This window comes from Calonectris borealis, chromosome Z (genome assembly GCF_964195595.1).
Source record: "Calonectris borealis chromosome Z, bCalBor7.hap1.2, whole genome shotgun sequence".
In the NCBI taxonomy this organism is placed as follows: Eukaryota; Metazoa; Chordata; class Aves; order Procellariiformes; family Procellariidae; genus Calonectris; species Calonectris borealis.
Genome location: NC_134352.1, coordinates 52,151,845 through 52,175,123, shown reverse-complemented (window position 1 = coordinate 52,175,123; position 23,279 = coordinate 52,151,845). Strand labels below are relative to the sequence as shown.

At 38.5% G+C, this 23,279-nt stretch overlaps 1 protein-coding gene across 6 annotated transcripts in view; it reads right to left on the bottom strand.

Moving 5' to 3' along the window:
- The window catches only part of NFIB (nuclear factor I B), a 177,135-nt gene that overhangs the window by 28,372 nt on the left and 125,484 nt on the right, over positions 1–23,279 (bottom strand). For 2 of the 6 annotated variants that reach the window (XM_075136389.1, XM_075136392.1), the window contains exons 7-9: positions 15,812–15,943; positions 13,145–13,329; positions 1,060–1,225 (exon numbers count right to left, since the gene is read on the bottom strand). In XM_075136389.1, the coding sequence (XP_074992490.1) occupies positions 1,060–1,225; positions 13,145–13,329; positions 15,812–15,943 (483 nt within the window). The remainder of the gene's footprint in view (positions 1–1,059; positions 1,226–13,144; positions 13,330–15,811; positions 15,944–23,279) is intronic. The other 4 variants (XM_075136391.1, XM_075136393.1, XM_075136394.1 and 1 more) reach the window with 2 other exon arrangements.

The following is a 23,279-nucleotide window of genomic DNA, read 5'->3' as shown; positions in this document are numbered from 1 at the left end:
GCTTCACATTCTAATGAAAAGATTTAAAGTATAACACCTAAGAAACATAGAGTTTATGGTCTCTGTTAATCACAGACCAAAAGTTAGGGACTGGATTCACAGTTCAAATAGTAAACAGGCCCAAAGCAAGTAATTTTAATGTAACAGACCCTAAAGAGATTAATATTTTTAAAGACTGGTAAGTTTTCTTCCAAAGTGTATGTTTGGAAGTGTCTCCTAAAAATCTTCACCATTCTGACAAATACTGGTATCACTGGCCATCTCAAGTCCAAATAAAAGTTCAAAGACAACAGAAACACAGAAAGTAGTTAAAAAACAACATTCTGCATCACTGAGCATAAGATGAGTACTTGGAAGAGAAGAAATTACCCTATAGATAGGAACACCTTTGCACTTATTTCCAAAACTGCAATTCCATTGAAGATAATAGGATAAATAATATGGTCCTATGTAGTAATAAAGAGCTTAAAACGTTAAAGTTAGGGTTTGTTTGGTTTTTTTTAAAAAAAAGAACAGTGGATCTACCATCCATTGCAGCAATGCAAGGAATTAAAATTTTCTTTTGCCACATCAGTTGCTTTTGCTAAAAATGACACAACCTATATCAACATGCAATTGTCATAGCTCGGATTCAGTATGCGTTGTAACAAGGCTTGATTTCTGTAGGAAAGCTCATTGAGGAGCAAATTATCCAATCTCTGTTTGGAATTCCGTCTGTGGGTCATTGTAAAACCTTGCTGTCTGGGTGTGCTTCTCAATGTCTTAACAATGTCCACCTTAGATGAAAACCATGTTTTCTTTTTCTTGAATAGTGGTCAAATATGCAGGCTTTTCCCTTTCATTTTGGCTGTCATGTCACAAACTTTGGTTCATGTAACATGATGCATTGGTTGCAATTTGGGGAGGAAAAGCTTTGTAGTCAGATCATGTTTGCTCTACATGTAAAATGATGAGCATCCACTTGGTCAAATAGTAGGAAAAGGCGCCTTTTTCTGGCCTTAATTTGAAATCATAAGGAATCTTCGATGGACATTTTTTGTTTCCTAAAGAAATACTTACTGGTTGCTGTAGGTGAAGATGCCTCACCTTCAGTGGATGTAGTGATGGGTTTAGTATCTGTCATGGTCAGGGTCACAGGTCGCACCGCACTGTGATGGGGAGAGGGTGCCAAAACTGGAGTAAAATGGCCAGGCACTTTCCCTACTACTTGACCACTGCTGTTAGGCTACAAAACAAAACCAAAAGAATGCCTTGTGAAACATACACATTGCGTTTAAGGAACCTACCCGCCTATCTTAGGGTTTTCCAGAATGCCCATCACCGTAGTACCTGCATGCTGGAATGCGCCGTTCTAACAAGGCTATGAATTTCTATGTGGTATTTTCAGCAGGCAGATCGCACCTCAGATAGGTAGTACATGCTTAAGTAGCAGTACTTTTTGGTAAGCTTTCTTTCTTTCTGGATGCAGCACGTATCGGATTGTTTCAAAATATATTTGCTGTTCACGCAGTGGCTGTGAACCACAGTAAATCCCACGATAGCAGGATTAAACTGACCAGGCATAGGCCCTAACATACTAAGCGTTAAGAGCAAATGAATGATGCAAAACCTCTGTTTTCACGTGCCATACCACTCTGGCTTGGAGCATAACCAAGACTTGACCATAGCTGTCCACAGAGATTACGCATACTGGAAGGCTAACTAATAATTCACACGTTTGGGAGTGGGGGAGAGGGTTAGGAGACGATGCACTATAATGCATACATCGTAACATCCAGACAAAAGCCGCCTACCAAAACCACAGAAGTATTTAATAATGGGAACTTTGCAAGTCAAGAGCATAATAAACAAAGACACTTCTTCCATAGATACAAGAGGCAGTCTACATATGACCTTATGGTACAGGTCATCAAGGTAAGATGCTCCTTTCTGCATATAGGCACATCTGAATTTGGCAATGTTCACTTGTAAATGTGTATGTTTATCCAATACTTAAACATGTCCTTAGACATTCTGCAGGACTGTAAATACTCCAATGGTAAATAACTTGCAGTAAAAATTAGCAAGTACTAAATAGTTTTTTCAACAGTGGCTGATAACTTTTGTCTTAAACTGATTGTGTGTTCTGTGAATCGTAAGTATTTTAAAATACAGCCATCAAAGGAAAAAAATACTGGGAATCTTATTATCAGAAGAATCTTGTCAAATTTGAGATAACTCAGTGTAAAGAAATGGACTGATTAATGACATGATTCAACTGATACAAAGAAAGGTTAAAAGAGGTAAGCATAACTACGGTAATGAAATAATAACTGGGCTGAGACAATTACTGCAAGTATGTGTGGAGTATAAACACACAGAAGCGGAAGGAATTATTTGGAAAGTACAGGAAGTATAAACTCGGGGTAATGGAATGAAATTGAGAAAGAGGAAATTTAAAATTAATAGCAGAAGAAACTTCCTGGCAGTAGGATCTACTAGACTTTGCAAATGCCCCCAAGGGAGAGTCTTGTTCTTTAGGACATCTAAAACTAAGCTAGAAGAAAACACCAGAAAATACAAGTGCAAATGGAGACCAATCTTGTATTCATAGGAACATTAAGCAGTTAGCAGACTGTTTCTCTCTCTAAATCACAAGCCTTACAATGAAAAATAACAGTAAAAATGCACATTAATGAGAAGTGGCCAACAAACTACCCCTCTAAATGGAAAAAAGTCACACCCTAAACATAACTGTAAGTTGGGGGGGGGGGGGGGTTGGAGCAGGGTTGGGGACAGAAGAGCCATGGAATCCCAAGATCTTGCAAATATAGAAATTGGGTGTTATTCACCACTTTTCATTCATGTTCCTAGCTGCGTAAGCTGAGAAGTTACTATTAGGAGTTTAGTAATAGGAATAAGTGTCAGCTGTCAAAGTAGCTTCAAAATAAGAAAGCAGCACAGATTCAAAGGAATGACCATACTTACACAAATAACACAATTTCCCCAAATAACTGGCATGCTACATTAAGTTTTATTCACTAGGTGAAACTTAACAGTTAGATAGATCTCCCTTATTATCTGTACTTGAAATGAAAATGAGATACGGCAGAATATATACAAGACAATTTCTAGAGAATAATGTGGCCTAAAAGTTTACTGAGCATCTGCTTGCATGCTCACATGATCAATGGGTCATAAGTGGGGAACTCACTCAGTAATTACAGAGGTCTTTCCTCAAGAATACAAATTACATCTTTATATTACAGCAAACAGTCATACATTAAATATGTGTCAATAAGTCCACCTTCTTTGAAATCTATCTTAGCAGTGGCTTAGGGAATTTTATTTTGTGGGCTGTATTTTAAAGGCCTGCCAGCCTCTAAAACCAGGTGTCTTGGAGACCAGAAATCTGACTCCACCCGACTTAGAACAAAATGAAAATTTTAACTAACATAAATTCAGAAAACCTCTAAGAGTTACTTAAAATAACATACAAATAACCCAAGATACTGCAAAACTTAGAGGCAAGTATCCTCACTTGCTGATTGCGAGTTGTACAGAGTTCAACTCAAGACATCTCCATGTTACAATAAAACAGGCTCTGTCGTAGGTAAGGGAGCCGTGACGCAGTTTGAGTCATTTGTGGGGAAAACTGTCAGAAATACAGGCGGGCCTTATGATAAACTTTTCTCTAAAACACTGAAATTCTTGTCAGTAAGACCTGCTTGCTACATCGGACTGGATTTTCAGTACGTTTCTGGGGAGCCTCCTGCAGAGGCAAGCCCTCTCTCCTGCCCTGGCAGCCCAGCTGTCCACACAGCCTGCTGGACGGATTACCACCTCCCAGTTGCATCTGGTAGCTCCTAGGTGGAGTCACTGACCTGTGACCACAGGGCTACCTTAGGAGCCTTAGCTCATATGGTGTGCTAACATATCACAAAATCCACTGAGAATCCCTTACCAAAACAACCAACTTTTATTAAAAATTAAGAAAGAAGATTCCAGGGAGTTTATGGATTGAAACAGCCAGTGTCATCAGTTCCCAAAAGCAGCTCTGTCTCCAAAGCCAGACTCGAAGGAATTAGAAGGACACAGCTGGAGACCAGGACGATTTACAGCAATGTATCATCTTCTACTGTTCCCTGGTGATCCCGGTCAACAGGAATGCAATGGCTCACATGGACTCCAGCTTAGTCCTTGTGCATATGGTCCAAATGAGCAAACCATTTCCTTGCTGAGTTATAAGACCAAGAATATACATATACCCCATTCTCATGTAAACCATGTTTTTCCCTGTGCGATACATAACAGCAATGCAGTACATCATCCCACTTCATCCAAATTGAGGGTGAAATCCTGTCCTTGTTGAAATCCATGGGCAATTTGCTAGTGATTTTAGTGGACGTGGTTTGTGACCCCCCCACCAAGTGTCTAAATTTCTATTTCTTTTTTTTAATGTCTTCTTAAATGGTAGGCATTGTTCCATATCTGTCCTACACGTAAAACTGCGTGCAGACACAATACAATGAAACTGAGGTCTGCAACCTCTAGACAGAAAAATAAAACCTCCGAAGTAAGAAAAGGGAAAACTTGTTACTTCAGTAAGTTTAAGTCTTATGGTTCCGACATTTCAGACTCTGACTGCGCATCAGATTTCAAATGCAATTATAACCTAGTTACCTGCCTCTCAACAATTTTATTGCATGTTGTCACATTTCCCCAAGTATCTTCTGACTGCACTTTATGATTTATTCTGCTTTTATTTTTGTAATCTCTGATTTCCTTTTTCAAGTACTTTACCTCTGTTTTCACATTTGTAACATAAGATTTGTTTTAAAATTTTGCAGTAATGTCAAATACTGTATATTGCAATAACTGTTTCGGTGTTATTGCTCGGCAAACAAGATAACACAAGAAAGGATAAGAACACACAAGACAGAGCTTGGTGTACCATGTCTAAGAACGTATCTTCTCCCATACTGAAAGCTTCCTCTATTTAAATTTTTAACTAACCTCATTGGTAGGTAAGCACATATGTACCGGGACTTTTACATATACAATCCTTCTTCAACAATCCTAGCTGTCTTTCAGATGTGAACTAAGGTCCTCCCTTTGACACTGCTTGTCATGGGAAACGGTACACATGAAATTTTCTTAAAACTTCAGTGTTTTTCCTAGGTGTACATGAATGTCACTCAGAAGAAACTTTCCTGAAACATCCATACTTGTCTTTCTTGCATGCAGTGAACAACAGTGAAGCAGGTAACAAAACTCATACATAAGTTATCATAATTAGTTTGCAGCTTAAGATCATAAAGTAGTCCTAAATAAACAGATGATGTAATTATCTTAGAGTTATCGCTTAGGCCTGTCTTCAGGCTGACACTGACTTGCTGCACCGGTTTATACTCAATTCACATTTCTGTGGTTAACTTTGCAAACACAAAACTAAAAGCTTTTGAAATAAAGGTCTAGATTTTGGACCGTGGTAGTTCATAGTGGTACAATCTCAAGAACACTGGCTGCCTCGGATGTCTCAAGTCCTCTGTCCTGCTTTAAGTTTTCAGTGCAAAGAGGGAAACCCTCTGGTCAGAAATTGCCCTCTGAAGTTGTCAGTTCATAATCTTATTGAAAACTGGCTGCTAGAAATAGTTTCTGTGACCTGTTCTCCTTTTAACTTTTGCAGTTATGTCAAAAGATATTTTAGCATGTAAACTATATATCTATTTGGACAGTATCCACTTGAATTAAAAGTGCAAATATTTATAGCACATCATTTAACACAAATTCATTTTGTCTGTATTTAAAACAAGTTCTAGGTTCTAGTTCCAGTTTTCCCTGAAGGGATTCTTACAGACAAATGCATTACAGGTGAAAAATCAACTGTTACCATCAACTAGGGCATCAATATGTCTGTGTGATGGATTCACAGAGAGATGATGCCTGAGGCATAAACCTCAAGCAAATTGCATGGAGGCAGCTGTGTTAGTTAAACAAGCTGTGCATTTGAAAATGGGAGAGGGAAAGAAGCAAACACAATGAAGGTCTGGCAAATTGACACCCAATTTATACAGGTATACATTTTTCTATTGTTGTATTGAAGGCTAATTTGATTTTCAGATCTGTGTCACATTTTCCAGCTTTTAATTCACACCGTCTTGAATTGCCACAGATTAACCCATTCAGGTGTCCAAAGCGACAGATGAGTTGTATTCGCCGTCATAGCTGTAGCATAACTTCACTGAGATTGTCAGGCAGTTCATACGTGATTGTGTGCACTATGCACACGTTCAGTTAATCCTTAGGTCTGAAACCTAACGGAAACTTGTAACAGATATGAATATGGACTTTCTTAAAATCAGGATTCACTATACCTGTTTTCCCTGCTGGGATTTTGCTAACATATTTATAATCAGTAATTAATCAACCTCCTCTCAGACTTCTGTTTACATATTTGCCCAAATGTCAGCACATTTATACCTTAGGTCTTCAGTTACATTTTAGGACAGTGTTTTGTCATATAGCTTACTACTTCCAGCATTAAAAAAATTTTTCTGATGCCATAGTGAAATGGCAACACTAATATCTACAGATGATATAATATAACAGAAATTTTACATACTTATTAAACAATTCACATAAACTATTAAGTTGCTTAAATGATAAAATATATTTTATGTTTAAATTTGCACAGTATCTTTTTTTACAAAATAATTATAATTCCAAATTCCAAATAAAATAATTCCAATTTTCCTTGGAATCTTAAATACAAAGCATCTTCAAAGAAATCATCAACAAAGGCCAGAAATCATCTTAATCCTGTGCATGTCCTAGGTACAGCTATATATGATACTGTGTTAGGTATTTCAGAAAGAAGTTTCAGGACTTAATAAAAATTACATTACTCCAGCTAACCACTATACTTGGAGAACAATATATTTGCATCTCAAAACACAGGTTTTTCAATAGAAACTCTGTGTTTCCCAAGAAGGTTACCCTATTATAACCAAGAGACCAGCCAACGAGTGCAGTTTCAAACTAGATTCAGTGTGTTTGGAAATACTCTGTCACCCTTTTCCTCTCAACAGTTTCAGACCCTTGTAATGGCAAGATACCACGGTGAAGAATATCACTGCAAAACCCTATGGCAGTGTACTTTTGAGACCATTGATTGAATTAATTTTATTGATGAAGCTGTAGAAGATCCAGTTCTGCACATTTTGGTCCCCTGCTCACATACCAAGTATCTTCTTTTAACAGTTGTCTACTAGCCACATCTATGAACCCGGAAATCATAGCTGATAAGTTTTGTCTTTGAGTCCATGCCATTGTGCGCTGTGATATCCACAGAGGGTGATGGATGTTTCAGAAAATCTATAAGTAAAAGAAACTGGAAGAAGTATCTTCCATTTTTCTAACTCCCCCCCTCTTTTTTTTTTTTTTTTTTTTGTTATACAACACAAACCCAACCTTTTACCTCAGTAGAGCTTTTGCCTAGGGCACCCTAATGCTACATCACCTGTAAACATCCAATGGCCCTGTTAGTCTCCCACTGGAGACAGCTCAATGATACAGGAGGTAGTTTAATCGTATGTGTGGAAGACATAGCCTCAAGTTATTACCTATCTGAGTAATATAACACTATACCTTTAAGACTCTGCTAAACATAAGGGAATGGTATTATTAGAGCACTGCCAGTGAGACTGTAGAAGGTACTATAGGGCAGTTCCTCCTCAGGTTGAACCTGGTGGGTTCCAGAAAGCATTTTTTTAACAAGAAGCAAGACTATACAGATTTCCTTTCTGCTATTGGACACTACGTTAGCAACAGAAATGTACTTTGCCTTTTTATAGTACCCCTTACCACTTTTCATAAGGATGAATCTCACTAGTTTCCATACCCTTGCAATCTGAGCAACTCATTGCTACAGCACATCTTACACAGACCTCACTGGGAGATGCCACACAAAAACTTAGGGTGGTGTGACATGCAGCTACCTGTCTGCTTGAGGAATTAGCTTTAGAAAAAACATGTTGTTGCCAGTTCTTGGCTGACAACATCACTTTCTTGAGAGAAATCAAGGTGTTAACTTTGATCTGTAAGGCTCTGAGTCTCATCCATTTGAGAAAGCATTTTCCTCATGATGTAACGCTGCTGAAACTGAGAGCAACTGCAGAGCTTCAGCAACCCATGTTCAGACACAGATATCGTAAGACATTCTAGGCAAAGAGCCCTCCACCCTAAATCACAATTTTACCTGTGAGCTCACAAAATCTGAATTATTTGTCAACAGGTAGAGCACAAGGAAATACCCAGCTTTCCTTGTATATTTGCCTTAACAACAGGGTAAATCCGTGTTACACAAGCATGGGAAAGGAAATCTCTTTGTAGATAAGTGTTCAAAAGATATCTTTGGGTTAAATAGTATTTCATGCACTCTGGAGACTTATAACTGTGCATTTAATAAACTAAAAATGAGCAAACTAAATGCAAAGTAATCATTTACAACTGCAATTAAATCTTTAAATGCCTAGTCAGTAGATACGGTTAAGCTAGTACTCTCCCTCTGCCTCCCAATTACAATTAAAAACAGCACATTGCCGTATTTAATCTTCAATAATTTCTTGAAAATTACAAGGAAAGACTTGCCCAAGAAGCTGAAAACTATTAAATGTCAACAAATAAAAGTGCTAGCTATACCAAAGAAACCACAGGGACACATATCACTTGTGTCAGCTTATTCTGCTAGTATTCTCCCAGGAACCAACGGGAAACCTTTTGACGAGCCCAAACATACCTCACAAGATTCCCTCTTTGTTGCTAAATGACTGCTGTTATTGTACTGAAGACTGACAAAGCATCTGCCTGGCATTCCTGAAGAGTGTGCCTATCTTTCATTGAACAAAAAATTGAATACCCCAATCAATTATGAGAGGAAAGTAAGTGGCCTCACCAGCTTCCAGAAGCAGCTCTTCTCAAGCAGTTCAGGTATTTCTGTCTTCAGACAAAGATAAAACCATTAAAAAGATAAAGCTGCAAACTAGCCCACATTGCAACAAAGTATGTTTTAATAGCCCCAGGAATTTTAGTCAATATGTGGACAGTGGTTCACTTGGGCTGTAGTATGTAACAAGTGTAAGCCATTTATTGTAAGGGGAAAAGGGTCTAATACCGAACTCCCCCAAATTGCAGGCAGTTTTACTATGCCACTGAAAACTGCATATTTTATCAAAAATATCACAAAATTTGATTTAAGGTTACCTGTAAACTGTGCCCTTCATAATCCAAACTCAAAGGACTTGCAAGATTGTCTACTTCTGTTTGGTTGGTTCAGTCAGAAAAAAAATTTCTCACTGACGCCAGGATGTTCTTCAGCAGGATTCACCTTAACTGTTTGCTTTACCATCATTTCCTTCATCACACTTGCTGACCCTTCTTCTGTGATTCACCACACCTTAATCAGGAAATCATTCCATTTAACTCAACGGGGCATTAAGTTTGGAGCTTTTGGTTTCGACTTCAGCCACACAAGTGTTGTTGTGCTTGATGATTTGTTCAGGCTCCTCGGAAGTCTGATTTTGATACTGTATATTGATTCATACCCTCTCAATTATTAATGCATTTCAAGTGTGTGCAGATTTGTGTGTGTGTGTGCACATCTGTACATACACACAGAGGAGGTAATATTTTCCAAGATTAAAAGATTCACCCATCTGGAATCATTCAGAAATGAAATACATGTTCAAAATTTGTGGTAGCTTTGAAAACCTCAATACACTGTAGACAGATAAATACCATAGGTGGATTAGACACATACCAATTGATTAGGTTTTGCTGAAACTTACAGTGAGTAACCAGCATCAATTTAACTGTGGAGACACCAGCACCCCATCATAATACGGATACGTAGTCACATATGCAATCTCATCCAGTAACATGCATGCCTAGCTAAGAAGAAAAGCGTTGAAATAAGTATAATAAAAAAGGGCTCAGCAGAATTACTTAATTAGTAGAAAGTACAGCAGTTCTCAAAACCTTGGGAACTTTTTAAACTACTAGTTGGAGGCAAGTCCAGCTCTGTATCTAACAAGGTCCATTTCTGTTCAGTACATTTGTTTATTTATTCTCCAGATTGAACAGGAGATAAAAAGCAGATATGCATGAAACCAACAGCCACGGCTCTCTTTTGTTTAGGACCATCCATTGTTGAATCATTTTTCATTGCAGCCAAAGGGCCTGTTTGAACTTCCTGACTGTTCATCACACATAATTTGGAGTATTTAACGTTATGTCAAGAAAATTGCCCACTGCTTCCCACCATGGAAGCCTATGGGAGCTCTATATCTTTAAACTAATTTTACTTAAAGTATTTCATTGAATAGCATGACTGTCTCACTATAATCAGTGCAGCAGTAATGTAATTAATCTCAAAATTGCTGTGGGGAGTACAAGGCATCTCAGTTGCTTGTCGTAACAATCTAAATTAGCGTATTACTGAAAGATGTTGGGGAGGAACAGTTCATTTTAGGTAAATGCTGTCAGGGTATCCATCCTTCCTATTTGTAAAGCTGAAATTAAAACTATCATCATAGTTCTCCTTTTGAAATCCAAATGAGTATGTTTTGAGGTGGGAAAGCATAATTAAATTTGATGTGGTATTCCTACAGATGCAGTTTTGCATTTTATAATAATTAAATTTGTTTGACTAAAAATTCATGTTTTATTTAGAAAAGAAAAACTGGTTTGGCTCAAAGCATGCCATTGTATCAGAACAATTCCCTTTTGTCACTGAAACTTCACAGACAGCTGCTTCTTCTTTTCCTAAGCGAAAAATTATTCTTGCTGGTTTACTTTTTGTACAGCCGTCCTTTAACTGTTCTATTTAGAGATATTTTGACAGGGCATGCAACTCCTCTAAGGTACAGCATATCTCATAGGTGAACTTTAAAGAATTAAATTTAAAAGTGATTCCACTAATAATAGTGATAAATGATAATAAATTGCTGAGAATGGCTGATGCAGATGCCTGGAATCTCATAGTTGGTGTTGTTTAACCCTGTCTCTTCTTCTCAGGAAATAAATCAAATGTCAAATGAAATGAAGAACATTACCCTAATATAAAGGTCATGAAAGGTTACGAAAGTAGTAAATTGAGGCCAGTTTGGCCTGTTATTCCCTACAGTGCCACAACACAAGAATAGGAAGTGTTTTCAGTTTGCTACCACTCTGAAAAAAATCAGCAGAGTAAAATTTTATCTTTTAAGGTCTAAAGATTAATCTTTCAACTGCAGATAAGGGAAGAGAGGAAGACTCTTGTTGGGCAAAGCGTTGAAAACGCTTCTGCTGCTCAATGAATATACTCCCTGATTTTAAAATCGCAAGACAGCACATTTGTCAACTGTCTGAAAGAAAGTCAGATACTTCATTTAGATGTTGCATTTTTTCAGCGATGATCCAAAGCAGAACACTGAACAATCCCGAGAGATTATCACCTAATCTGCTCTTTTAATATATATAAGAAATCAAAATGTAAGTAAAACAAGCACTGAATAATTAAAGAAATGCATAACAGTAAGGGCCTGATTTTAATTTGCATAATTTTTCCATTAATAGTGCCTAATTAAGACATCAGTTTAAAAAAAAGATCCAACAGAACTCTAAGATTTTCCGCACTGAATTAACGTTAAGGACTTTTAATGGATGTCTTAATTAGACTTTGTTATTCATGGAAATTTTACACAAATTAAAATCAGGTCCTGCATGCAACGTTCCCAGCTGAGTCTCAGCAAAAATGCTATATGGGACTCAAAGATTTTTAATCCATGCGCAGATAGCTATTTGTATTCTAGAGCCAACATACTCTATTTTCACTTTTTGGTTTAATTTGCATTAATATTGTTACCAAGAAAAATCATATAGTTAGGATTTCTCCCTTTAAAGTAGATTTTTATTTTATGGACCCACTTTTTTTTTTTTAAATACGTAGAAAGTCATGCAGCTGGACCAGAGCATTAGCCCATAGGGACAATAGCCACAATGACCTTCTGAGCAGCCCAGCGGGGCCGTATCTGTTATTCAACATAGAAAGTTTGATTCAGTCTCAAGTTCTACTGCTGTTGTGCCTGAAACACACGCTGAAAGGCCTGTCATTATTGGTGAAAAACAAAACAAAACAAAGCCCAAAACAAAATGCTGTCACAGCAACCCCTTCGACCCTGATACGACAGTCCTTCCAAAGGAACCTAACACTTAGGAGCAGGAAAACCTGAATGTTGTCTCTTCAGTTTACATTCCCAAGGTTCTTCGAAAACACATGCTAAAGCACAAGCTACAGGGCTCCACAGGAGCCTTTCAGACAAGGCATCAAAAATAAAGTAACAACCTGAGCAGCAAAGATTACATTACACTGACACTGGAAATATTCCACGTATTGACAGACCAAGTCTCAACTGCAGTTTATCCTATAGTGCAGATCACACGCTAACGCTATCTGCTGATGCTACCATGGAAAGCAGTTTTGCACACAGTCCTTCACAAATCACTTTGCTAATGAAAACCATGTTAATTTTCCATATCAGACACAAGTCTGAATCGGTGCAGCAAAACCAGGAACTCATCTGTTACTGCATGTTCTCCACAAAAGGCAGAAAAAACGATTCTGCGGGTCTGCGCTGTGCTCACTACAGTAATGTCTTTGCATCTGTGCAAAGAAATGTCAGGTGCCTACGAAACAGGGCAAGCGTTACCTTTTATTGTCGGTCTATAAATATACCTGTACGCCCGAGTGTGTGGATGCGTGCGCGCGTACGTACCGGCGCAGTCCCTGCTGCGTCCTGCAGCAGGAGCTTCGTCTCCGGCGGCCCTGCGCGGCCGCAGAGGCAGCCAGCCTGCAGGAGGTGGGGGCTAGGACCTGCCCTGGTAGTGCTGCCGCGTCCTGCCGCACCAGCATTTGTCTTACGCTTGACAGAGGAACAGCGAGTGGATGTGACTAACCTGCGCCCTGTACTCAATCATGCTGAACAGGAAAAGTTGCTGGATTGCTTATATGCCAGCTCCCAGCTTGCTCTGAGACCAGAACCAGCGAGGTACCAGTCTAGATGCCCTGGAAGACACACATTCCTCATAGGATTTCTTTTGGAGGGTTCGCATTGTTTTACAGTACCTGGCTAGTCTGCGGGCTGGACGGGTCGTAAGAAGGTACATAATTCTTCAGAGTATCCTGAGGATTCAGGTGGGGAGGATATCTGATCGTTGGATGAGAGAAGTAGCTAGACGGGGCAGGAGGGAGAATAGCTTGTGCTGGAAATGGCAATGGTGAAGGTGGAGGTGGAGTTCTAGTTGAGATGACTGGAGAAGATAAAATAAAATTAAAATTACTTCGCATCTTGTTTCTTCTAAAATTCTTCACCTCTGTGTTACAGCGAGAAAAATAAAAAGTCAGTTATAAATCAGTACACGGCACTCCTGCTTCGTGGCATCTTTACAGAAAAACTCCCCTCACATCATCGCAGGCAATGGAAAGTGCTACTGTTTCAAATTCATAAATACTATATCTTGTTTGGGTTTTCTGGGTTATGCCATCATATTTTTTCATTTTTAATTTAAACAGTAATCATTCTCCAGCATAAAAGACATTTCAATTATACAGTTTTCCCATCTGGATCCCAAATAAACAAAACAAATATTTTACTCAATAAATAAAACCTACACTTTTATCCACAGCACTCCAACAGAGGAGAGCAAAGCCACCAAGTCCTAAGAAACAGTCGGTGATTCCTCACTGCATTGCACTCTACCTGCCTCATGTGGGGACGGGATAATAACTACTCACCAATAATGCCATGAATATTAGCTGACCTTTGTGAAAATGCTAATGAACGTTCAACTTAAGGGCCTGGGAAACCAATCCATCCAAGAAAAATATCTCTGACAAACAAAAAAGTATCTACCCTATACATATTTTTCTTTGCATTCTCTTTCTTCCCAGCCCCTACAAACACACACTTTTCTATCTATAGACTATATGTAATGTCTAAACAACCAGCAATGTCTTCACAGTGAAAGGAATGTACAGCATGTCCTGCTGCTGCCCTGTCATCCGGCTGGAAGTGGAGGGTGTTCTTCTATCACACTGCACAACAACCCGCTTTCCACCCTTACTACATATCTAGAGGGCACCTATTTGGCAACGTATTAAAAAAGAGGTACTGAGCTCAATGGAAATGGAGAAAAGACAACGGTGTTTTCATTTTTATTAGTGGGAGGGTACAAAATCAGGTCTGTATAAGCGAGGTATTTTATAAGCTGCTTCTGGTTCTATACTGTATCAGCGGAAGCACACCAGCACTGCCCTTCTGGACCACCTCTCATATCTTTGGGTTTCTTCAGGTTAATTTTTAAATGACTTGCTGTTTTTGAGCTGTGACCAAGTCACAGTTTGCCCAAGAATAAACAACAGCAGGAATGTTCCAAAATTGCTGTACTGGTAATCAAAACCTTGCAAATCTCAAACCCATTGCTCACTGACATAATAGAACAGGCTACACAAACAGAAATCAGGTTTTCCTGGCAAGTAAATATCTCATCTACAAATTAGGTTATGACTGTCACTCAAATACATATATCTAAAAATTATACACTAAAGCAAATATAAAGATCTATACATAGTATAGGACCAAAAATAATTACGGAAGCCTCTTTTGCGACAGGCTTATTTTAATCACAGCCCCACCAGTTCAGTTTAATCATAAAACATCAGTTACTGCTCTGACATGTGGCAGCTGTGCAAAACAAACACAATTGAGCAGAAATCTATCCCTTCCGTTTCACCCATCATCTCTGATGTGCTTGAGTATTTGCTGATAGTAGAAACCTTACAGAGACCAAAATGAGTCCAGGCTCACTTTCTTAATACAAAATAAGTGGATGTTAAGGTGAAAATAGTCCTTACACGTGAATTGAAAGAGAGGAACTTGAAATCATGGAGAAATCACAAAACAGAAACTTCTCAAAACAGAACTGCATGTTAAAGAAAAGAAGAAAGAGTCCTCAAATCTGTTTTACTCCTCTAGTCACCCAGCTGTTCTCAAGAAATGAATCCCTTTATATGCAGTTTATAAGGAGACATGATGAGCTGCTGAGGAGAGACTTCCGAGGACCGTGTTCTCATCTGAAGAATCAGGGTCACTCTCACCTCTAAAATTAAACAGACTGTGATGCTGGAATTTCCCTGTCATTCCTGATAAACCCTCAAGATAACATGCATTCCATCACATTTAAAGTGTCTCCTTCACACTTCAAGTGAAGTTTTACCATGGATTTACTACGGATTTCAGAAAACAGATGTTGAAAAATATTTATCAGGACTCTACCTCTTAGGCAGAGCATTCAAAAGAAGCACTGGTACTTATTTCATTGTGTCACATAGTGAACATAGTTGTGACTTCTCTTGTGTATTAAATCCTACCTATTCTGGTATTTAAATACAACATAGTCATAGTAACAATAATAAAAAAGTACGTAGGTGGAAGGAGGAAAGACAGGGAGGATTTTTCCTCTGTCAGTTTCTTCATGCAGTTTACAGCTTATTTTATTCACCGGTTAATCCTAAATCCTTTCCAGTGACTCGCAGCAATCAGACTACCTGAGCTGAGTTTAATGACCACTCCTGCAAGGACATCCCAACCTCTTCTATTTCTACTCTCATCAGTATTATAAATGAGATTAGGTCTCTAAGAAAGTCTGCAAAAATGCATCACAATCTGATTGTAGGGAAGGAGAACAGACCAAATGAATAGGGAGGTATTTCTTCCTCCTCCATAACCCTCACCACTGTGTGCAACTCCTGGGATTCCTGGGTGGTGATGCTGGGGAAAAGTGCTCAGTCTTGGTGAAGAATCCTGGGGAGAAGTAGGACTAAACAAAGGCTTTTCAGGTTTCTTCATTGTAGGAGAAGACATATCTGCAATAGAAAAACAATGGAACAGTGACATTAGCTTAGAAGCCCATCTCAGGACACATCATTTTGTAGACTGAAGATATTTATTTTTACTGTTCTTGCATAAATATTGTTTGGTGACCCAACTCCCCTATGACCAATAAACTAATTTTAAACTATTGCTTTCAAACTTGAGAATGAATAATAATCCCCTAACCGGTCTTTGTCCTGCAAAACAGAAACTACATTCCTTTCATACCAGACAAGCCAAACACTGAAAAAATGCATGTCTTCAGAACCTCCCTAGACACTTCTCAACTCCCCAGAACATCACCAAATCATCTGCTCCTTCAACAGCCACATAATCTTTATTGCATTTTTTAATGGAACACCTACACTCAGGTGTGTAGGGTAACTGCCATACACATGCTGGTTTATGGTATTTATTATTTTGTTATTTCAAAACCCATCCATTACCTTTCCCAAAACCATAGTGAAACAATGTAACCTTCCTAAGAATAAAGGATACTTTAACTTCTTTATCTCATATTTTCCACGTCTCAAGTAGGACCTTCCCACCTCTTCCTTCCAGTTTCCCTATCAATAAAAACATCTCTTTAGCGCTTACTGCGTGAAGATAACACACTAGTAGGGACAAATGTATGAATTCTACCACTCAGGGTTACTGGTATGACATAAAGCAAAAATACTGGATTCTTTCTGAAAGTCTAAATTAATTAAACAACATTTGTTGAACTTTGCACCAAATTATTTCAAAGTTAATTATAATATTTTTATAGGACATACATCAATATCGTAAGTGGGTTCCATTTCAAATCAATGGGACTAACTCACATTTAAAGCAAAGGTCATTTCTTAAGTACTTTACTGGACTGGGGCCACATTGCAGCTGACTTTCCTACATGGACCATGTTGGCCCTTAAAGTGATTATGGCACTTTTAATATTGGCACACTGTATTGTGCTATTCTGGGGGACTTACAATCATCTTGGAAGTCAAAGATAGGCCTGCAAAATGTGGGCGCCTTACTGAGACCAATTTGGACCACTGCTTTCTGAACTGGCTGAGGCTTAAGAGTGGGTTTTCACCCTGAAAGCCATACTTAGAGCAGGACCCATCAAACTGAGAGATGGCTTGTCAGCTCTGCCCCATCCCGCTGTCAAGCCCTGCATAGGCACTGGCACCGGACCCAGAGCAGACTCTGCCAGTGCCCCTCCGCCACCCCACTGCAACTCCCCTGCTCCCCTTTGGTCCCGACTACTAAGTCTGCTGATTTCCCAGATACCCTGCAAGGTTCACCTCTTCCAGAAGGCTGCTGAGAAAGGATTTCATTCAGCAAAACATTCAGCAAGAGCAAGGAATTGCTTTACAACAGAGCAATTCAGCACTCATTCAGTTTTAACAGATATGACAAAGGTTACTGTGTGCTTTTTATTATACCGATCTGTTGCAATTTTATGTTGTTATCAAAAACACTGAGTGCTGACAGAAGCACCTTTAGCTGTCTTATAAAAATTTGGTAAATAAATTGTTGTTGAGGAAGAAAACGGAGGAATATTTTGTTTCTTTGAATCTATCAGCAGGTAGCAAAGACAAAGTTGCCAAAGGGTTACAGTTTTGTTGAATACATTCGGCTAAGCTAAGAAATAATTTTTAGAATTGCAAGACTGATTTTTTTTATATTGAGTTTTGCATAGGCAAACCATGATAAGAAGGCACGTTAATTCTAGAATGATTTTCAAATATTTCATTATGTTTTATTTTCTGCTCAAATGACAGCCCTAGCTTCTTCATATAAGGCCCTAGTTCCATCAGAGCAAGAAAATTCTCACACCTCCACAACAGATGTAGGGCTTTATAAAATCCCAGGACAAAATTAACCAGTTATTGTCTTTGTACTGTGGTTCTGTACATGCACAATCTCTGTCTCTGCAGAAATGCTGCAATATTACAGTCTGAGAAAAAAGATAAGTGTGCCTAATAGCTTGTGGACACAGCCTCCCACTACAACGCTGTGGTCATCAGTAGTTGTCATAGAACTTATCAGTGACCAAATATCTTGTTGACTCTACCCCATATAGGTTATCACAAAAGAGAGAATGTACAAACAGTTTAATTTTATTTCAAATTAAAAGTACTGCACTTAAGTCTCCCTAAGGAAAAAACAAACCATGGGCTGGAAATGGAAAATCTTTTCCTTATGTAAAGCTCATACTCAACAAAAGAACTCAAGAAAGAAAGAGCTGCCTAGCTCCTGAAGGTCTGCATGCATCAGCAGCTCTGATTTCTGGAATGCAGCAGAGATTTAATTTGGTTGGTGACTGTTACTTCATTGAACAAGCAAAAGTTGTTGTGTCTTTCAAAACCAAAATATTTTAGTTGCTAGGAAGAAGTCTGCTATATGAAGTGTAATGTAATCAGAGTATCCATTAACCCCCCAGTGGCATCACTGTTTTGAAAAGAATCTACTGAAAAGGAGATTGGTGACTATGATAACGCTAGCATTTGCTTTAAAAATGTGTAATTTATTCCTGCTCCTACTTTACAGAAGTAAGAATTGTAGTTAGCACGTAGAAAACAGACAGCATAAATTACAAAGCAAATGCAACGAGCTTCTCGTACAGAAGAAAGACTGTTTCCTCATCAAGGTGAACGCAACTAGTAGTCAGGAATAGAAAATTCAGCACTGCCACAAAAATACTCGTTACCCTCCAAAACAGTGACTTTAACGTACACTGCATAGCACACCACCATGAAGTACTTTCAGAAGAAGTCTCGTTATACATAGCGTAGAAAGTCTGAAGTGCAGGCAGCAGCTTCTTGGTAAAAAAACAATGCACTTTGCATCAAGAAGTAATTCAGATAGCCCCTTCCCCCCCACAGCCCCCGCAGCTCTCCCCGTGTGTGCCTGGCCATCATAACGGAGCATTCATCCTCCTGCCACTGCCAAATAACAGATGCAGCCGACAGGGGAGGCAGAACAATAACTGTTTGTATAGGTTAGGAAGAAAGGCTGCAGCCGTCTTCTCCTTGACCAAGAGAGGAGGCTTAGAGCTTTAATAGGAAAACACATAAGTTACATTTCTTCGGAGAGTTACCAGTTACAAAAACAAAAAGTGGGAAAAAAAATTGCAAAGCAGTTTTTCACTGTCTTTAATTTTGATTGTAAGAAACAGTGCCTTTAAATAAAGCAAAATGAGTTAAAGTGACAGTGAGACTTCATGTGATTTTACTAGTAGCTTCTACATAATAGAAAACACACATTTTCCTCATTTTAGAACATATCTTATTTTTTCCACATCATGAGATATAGTCCAGTAGCTACATAGAGCTTAGTTGTATACTGATAATTACATAATGAATGACAAACAGAGGTCACAAAAATAGGCCACTTGCTCTTACGTCTGTGTGAAAGTTTCAGGAACGAGATTCCAATCCTCACTACTTTGAGAATGAAAATAAAACAGTTTCAAGAGTGATTTATTTTTAGACTTTCGGAAAAAATTCTAAGTACAGATGAAAAGCAGAAAGATGCCAAAAGCACTTGGACAAAGTTATCAAAAGGTCAACATTAAACAGATGCTGTGTCCTGTCCTGCTGAGAATTTTCTCCAAATCTGAAAAACGGGCTTTTTTTTCTTTTTTTTTAAATTCTCAGTGTTGTTCCAAATCACTCTTGCCTGTATTCTCATATTACTGTGGAGATACAGTATGTATGCACCCAAAGGGGTAGCATGTTATACATTTTAAAGCATGACATCAAATTAAAAAAGGGCTTATGCGAATAAAAGTGTTGGATCACCTCATCTCCCAACAAGGTAAATCTGTCTACATAGGAAGGCAGAAGAGCTGCTGTGAAGCATAGCGTATGCAGCCTGTTCATCAGCAGCTTGTACAAATGGCGCTCCAGATGTATAGCTGTTCAAGACAGCCCAAGGCAACAATTTTGATCAATTCTAATGTGATAAAATGCTGCAGGGAAAGTGTGCAGAAACGTGTTTACGTCAGCCTTTAATTAAACTGTTGTTCAATTCCAAAGAACCTTAGGAAACACTAATGAGACATGAGTTTTGGCAATTTCCTCATCAAAGCAAAGACCCTCTTCCTCAGTCTGAAGCAGCTTGTCATCTAGGCAGTTCCCTGGATGAATGTCACCTTGGCACACCACTTGGCAAGCCACCTGTTCGGAGAGCTGGGCTGGAATCGAGCAGTGATCCAAGGCAAGTTCAAACATCCACCTGCCTGTTTCTGGACACATGATCGGCTTTCTTGCTCAGCACCACCACATGGCAGCTTCCCTTTCTTGCTCATAAGACATGTTCATGAGCAGAGTAAGAAGAAAGAAATATCAAATCTCTTTTAATCCAGTTTTTTCTTTAACTCTCCTTATTAATGTCTTTGCTGCTGCTTAGTTTCACAAGTCTTTCTATACAAGATACGCTCCTGCAGACAACAATCTGTAAAGATTAATTTACAACTCATTAGTGTAGCATCATCTCCAGAGAAAGATAAAAGATAAAACAATGTTCAGCTTACTGTGTATATAACCATAGCGAAAGCAGGAAAGCTATGGAGTCCATAGCACCACTGGCAAGTTATAAGAGGCACCCTTTCATGCTGCAGTTTTAAACAAACTGCTTTTTTTCCAGAGGCAGTGCCTGGGATAATTTCTGGTGGCAGGATACACTACATACATCATATCCAGCTGGGTTCACTCTCCTATGCCTCCACTGCATCTGGTAGGTACGCTTGTGTGAAGCACGTGTGAAAACTTAAGTAAAATTTTAAATTCACATTGCATAGCTGTATGATGATGATGAATCATGACAAATCCCACTGTGCTCAGTAGAATCAGTTTTGTTTTACACCTGTGCATGTGAAGAACGAGCACAGCCACTCTGCACAGGCCGAGCCAGCATCACCAATTTTCAGATGTGCTCAGTCTGATTTCCTTTAACGCTGTAAGCATTCTGTATTTCTCAACTGTAGGTCTTAATAAAGCACCTAACACTGAATATTGACAGTTGAGTGACTCTAAAGCACAACCACCTCTCATTCATAAGAAAAAGGCTTTGTTACATCTGTCCTAAAGACTTGGCACAGGGGCTGGATGGAAATCAAGAATCCTGAAAATCAAAACATGTTAATTCATTTATCTTCTTCACAAAAAAGGAATGGTGACATATTTTTGTGAATAAATAAGAAAGAAAGACAGATGTGCCTGAACAGCTTGGTATCTGAGATATTTGATGCCTAGACAAGAGAAAGACTTGCTAGAATTCCTGTTCACTATCAGGCAGAGATCAGGTTTTGCATCTAGCGCTCTCATTATCCACATCTATGCCGTAATCATTGGCTTGTTAGTATCTCATTCCCCCCTCACTGTAAGTTTTACCTTGGACCAGAGAGAAACTCTCCTAAAAATTTATTTATTTCCATGAAAAATTCAGTTCTGATAATCAACATTTTCCCGGGTGGAAAATCAACAAAACAAAACAAAACAAATAAACAAACGAAAAAACATCATGATCAGTTCTGTTCCGTGACTTTCAGAGACATGTATAGCAATTCTCAGCGTGAAGGACTTTGTACTCACTCTTTTGAGAGAAACAGTGAGGTCTTACATGAAGATATATATGCATGTTGCTTAGCAGCTGAGAGTGTTCTGGATTTGAGAAGCAGCCAGAGTTAAGGTTTGAAGAGAGCTGCTCTCTTCACGTTTAAAAACCTGATCTCAGTTTTATTTTTGCTTCTACATCAAGTGTAGAAAAGCATTTTACATGTGAAAATTTTATACTAGAGTAGAATATTTCAGTGGACAAAGATTTGATAACGTTCCATCTTCAAATCAGCCTACTTAGTGCCAATGTTGTTTTCACAGGCACACCCCCAATATTGCACAATCCAGTCTATCAGACTATGACACTGGTTTTCCTATCAGGAACCATGCCCAAGGCTAATCAAACACTCTGTTGTGCTGTTTTGCCATTTCACAACAGGGAAACCATTTCAATGTCTTATCTTTTGTGATTTGTAGCGAAAAACCTAAGAGGAGGAACTAGACTAGAATTTCTTCCAATGCCATTTTCAGTACTGCAAGCTGGCGAGCAAAACACTACAATATCGCAATTCAGAAAAACTACAGCAAAACAGTAAATATCTTACAATAGCAACTGAATTATTTCCTTGTTCATTCTCCATTAATCTTTTCTAATAAACTATTTCATTTTGCATTGCTCAATAAGTATTAATATACATAAGAGAAAAAAGTGATGCAAGAACTTTCAAACAACTGAAACATGAAAGTCAGAAACCCTTTAGATGGAGTAAACATGTCATTTTTTTCATCCTTACCCACTTGCGCATTTTCAGAATACTGTATTCCATTGCCAACATTGTCATTCTGTGGGATGTGTTAACCTTGATGATTGTCTTTTCCTCAACAGAAAGGGGTTTGGACAAAAGATAGAAGGGTTGTGTCTACCTGCACTTGTATCTTCCAGCATACTGGGGCGGGGTGGTGAATCCAGACAAGTCTCTATACAAACAAGTTGTAGGATGCTTTTTGTTGGTGTGCGTGACTAACTGTATAAAGTTGGACAACCGAATTTCTTCATTGCATTACTGATTATCCTACTTTTTATGGACAGAAAGCAAAACAGCTCAGTACAGTTCCTGTTAAAATTATATACACTAGCTTTTGAAAAGTATAATTCTAGTGTATGGTTATTTAAGTTAAGGTAATTGGGAAAGCTGCATACACATTTCATAAAATTATCTTTTTTTTTTTTAATTTTTCAGTTTTAACAAAAGGCAGTTTATAAAACAAGAGGAAAGATATAATGGTCAGATTAAAGCATTAATATTGAATATGTACACGTCAAAAACATCCACATCCAAAATAATTTCCAAAAATGTTTAATAGTAGGACGGGACATACGGACCTAATCCCATAACAGTTGTTTAACAGTGTCATATGACATGTAAGTAATTAACTGCCATACTGAAGAGATTATTCCTATTTAAATTTACATCTCTTCCCACTAAGATTAGGCTGAAACTATGGCACACTATCCTGCAAGAACAGTGGGCATTCTCATCCTTCAAACCCACCTTGCTACTCCTCATCAGAAAGTAACAGTAAACCTCCCAGAAAAGGCTCATAATCAGCATGACTATGTTATCATACCTGCACTGTTTCTTGCGAGGAGAAAAATACCTTTTTTTTCCATACATTGACCTGCTGGCATAAAGCGGGCCATCCTTCCTCACCCTACATGCCTCATACCAGAAGCATTGTCCAGCTGTGAGACCCCCAAGACACAGGTGCCACCATGGAG